We start from the raw sequence: 3,381 nt of genomic DNA, 5'->3' as shown, positions 1-3,381 counted from the left end.
ACTGAGGGTGGCATCACAACCTCCCAATCCGCCCTGCTCTGTGCATGACAGGGGGCGGCGCCCCAACTCCCCAATCGGCCCTGCTCTGAGCCCGAGCAGGGGCTGCACCTAGGGATTGGGCCTGCCCTCTGCCACCCGGGAGCAGGCCTAAGCCAGCAGGTCGTTATCTCCTGAGGGGTCCCAGACTGCTAGAGGGCACAGGCCGGGCTGAGGAACCCCCCTCCCCCCTGAGTGCACAAATTTTTGTGCACCAGGCCTCTAGTTTATATATAAAATACCCCTCCTGGGCGTACTTAAAACACATAAGCAATGATTACTCTAGCAAGCCACCATTGATTGTTCCTCATACACGAATAGATAAGACAACATTTCTCAGGATTATAATTTTATCAGAAGCTTCTAAACAATTTGAAGTTATTTTGGATGATATCTTCATTCTGGTTTACCAATGACAATAAAAAGAACTATTGGACTTATACCATTGGACCTATACCATTTTTACATCTCTAGATTCATCTATGACAGACAGACTTTCAGGTGATTCTTACACAATGCATGGCGATGTAATCTCTTCCTTTTAAGTGTGGTGTAAACTATCTTGCTGCTGACCAATACAATATGGCAAAAACGTCAATACATCAATCTTCTGATTACATTACCCTAGATAAAGCTGTTTGCTAGCATTGTCTCACCAGAAATGCAGTCCTTACTTGTATGGTGAAGTAAGTGTCCTTACTGGGAAAATCCTGACGTTCTCGGGTCTGCAGCTGAAAGGGACTCAATGTAGCTAGCAACCTTGTAAGCTTGAAAGAGGTCTCCAAGCTCCAGGTAAAAGCACAGCCCTGATTGATTCCTTGATTATGGTTTTGGGTTTGCAAAGACCCAGCTAAGCTTTGAGCACATATCTGACTTCTGGAAACGATGAGACGCTCAAGAAGAGAAGAGAAATAAATGCACTTCCCCTTCAAAGTCCCCCACTTGTTTTATGTGCATCAGCCACCCTGGCCTTCCTTTAGAATTATCAATCTCTTTTAACTAGGTGCCACATACACGCAGACTCATTTCCTATTTTCCAGCTCTTCTCTCCTGCCTTTGCTCTCCCACCTCCTTAATACATACACACTCTTCACATTGTTAAAACCATATCATCTCTTTGTACCAGTATCACACAATGGTTACCAGTGTCACTCACTTGGGCCCTCTAAAATGGATAAACCAGTGCATTCCTCCAATCTAGTCTCAAAGCTTCATTAGCACAGAAAAGTTCACGGTTTCCTTCTAATTTTGTGGGGCGACACACAAAGCATTCAATATCATTTTATAGGTATAATGAATGCATGCTTGGATGAGTTAGTTTTTGAATTACAGTTGGGATTTTTATTTCCTATGATTCCAAAAAAAAAAAAATCTACCTGGTACTTAAAATAAAGCTTTGTAAAATTATTTTCACTGGGCACAAAAATAGCATTTTGAGACTTGGAGTGTTGAACACACAATACAATATACAGATGATGCATTATAGAATTTTACACCTGAAACCTGCATAGTTTTATTAATGAACAAATTCAATAAAATGAAAAAAAAGAATAATAGAAATAGAGCTGCTTTTTCTTTTTTTCCATTCAAATGACAGGAAGAGAACAATTAACTTACCTGGCCAGGCTTAGAATTTTCACAGACAACAATATCATATTCCCTGGCAAGTTCGGGTGGATTGTCATTGACATCCAGAACTCTAATACCCACTGTGACATGGCTGAGCAAGCCAGGATTGTCTGCAAAACACACAGGGATGTATTTAGTATTTCCATGCACACTTTAGAGGTTTGGTTTTAAACAAATCTCCTTAATAGTGTAGCTTGTCACTAGCTCCATATGCTACAGCAGGACTTTTGGCAAAAGACAACTTTATGATGGCACTCCTTGCTAAACTCATTAACTTACAGGAAAATGAAAAATGAACACCAAGGCATGCCATGAATGCTAAAATGGTATTTTCTGTCATATCAAGGAAATTATATGTTATTCAGAACTGGAGTGGGAGAAAGTTGTCAGACTTCATTGTATGCTGTCAGAGCCTAAGGGATGAACAATCAGTTTCATCATTAAACTAAGAAAAGCACAGCAGTTGGTTAAAAAAAAGTCACACGATCTTTAAAAAGTTCAAGGTTTCAAATCTAAATAAACTTGGAGAAAATAGAAAGTTCTTTACACAAAGAATCATTCCCTTCTTATGGGAGAACATACACAGTGTGTGATGTCAAGTTCCACCTGGGGAAAATAAAGAGAAATTTAAATAGAACTTAGCATGAATTCTCATAGAACTCCGGTAGATAACAAAATATTATAGTTAATACAAAGATTATGCATACTTGCTTTACCATTTATCAAGTCTTATGATACAGAATTAGAACTTAAGACAATGTGATAGTGTCAAAGTATATAGACAAACAGAAACAGAAAATAACCAACCACAAATCCATTACATATGGACATTTAATAGATGGTAAGGATGCTATTGCAGATTGGTGGGGAAAGTAAGATTGATCAAGAAATGTTTGCAGCCTGGCTGGTGTTGCTCAGTGGTTGAGTGTCAACCTATGAACCTGGAGGCTATGGTTCAATTCCCAGTCAGGGTACATGCCAGAATTATAGGCTGGATCCCCAGTAAGGAGCGTGCAGGAAGCAGCTGGTCAATGATTCTTTCTCAACATTGCTGTTTCTTTCTCCCTTCCTCTCTGAATCAATAAAAATATTTTTAAAAAAGAAATGGTTACAGTAAAATTTGTTATCTACATCATTATCATTATAAGGGCAGCAATTACACTATACACAAAATATCTACAATAATAAAAGGCAAACATGCAAATTGACTCTACCTTCGGTATACCTTAAGCCACGCCCAACAGCCAATCAGAGCAACTATATGCAAATTGACTGAACCAAGATGACGGCCAACAGCCACGGAGCTGGAGCAAGCAGGAGGCTTGGTTGCCCCAGTGATGGAGGAAGCCAAGCTTCCCACCCCACCCTGGCCAGCTCTGAGCTCCACCCTAGGCTACAAACTTTCAATTATAGAAGGTAAATAAATCCCAGAATAAAAAATAAAAATAAAAAAAGGAGAGGCTGGGAGTTTCCGTTGCTGGAGGGGTTTGGTCAGCCTCAAAATGGCCCTCAGCCCCTCAACCAGACTGGCCAGGCAACCAAGTGGGGACCTCCCACCCTAAAGGGAGTGTAGCCAGCCTAAAAACAGCCATCAGTCCCTCACCCAGGCTGGCCAAACCTCCATGGGGTGAGGGTCCCCACTGGGGGGGCTTGACCAGCCTGCCAACAGCCATCAGCCCCTCACCTAGGCTGGCCAAGCACCCCAGCGGGACCACC

The 3,381-nt window shown here is 41.5% G+C and overlaps 1 protein-coding gene across 4 annotated transcripts in view; it reads right to left on the bottom strand.

Annotated features, from left to right (window-relative positions):
• CDH18 (cadherin 18) overlaps positions 1 to 3,381 on the bottom strand; it is a 338,421-nt gene that overhangs the window by 32,396 nt on the left and 302,644 nt on the right. For all 4 annotated transcript variants that reach the window (XM_015567640.1, XM_015567641.1, XM_006769443.2 and 1 more), the window contains one exon: positions 1,654 to 1,775. In XM_015567640.1, the coding sequence (XP_015423126.1) occupies positions 1,654 to 1,775 (122 nt within the window). The remainder of the gene's footprint in view (positions 1 to 1,653; positions 1,776 to 3,381) is intronic.

The sequence above is a fragment of the Myotis davidii genome, unplaced genomic scaffold (assembly GCF_000327345.1).
Source record: "Myotis davidii unplaced genomic scaffold, ASM32734v1 scaffold143, whole genome shotgun sequence".
NCBI classification, from domain to species: domain Eukaryota; kingdom Metazoa; phylum Chordata; class Mammalia; order Chiroptera; family Vespertilionidae; genus Myotis; species Myotis davidii.
Note: the sequence above shows the minus strand (reverse complement) of the source record. Positions and strands in the feature narration are given on the sequence as shown.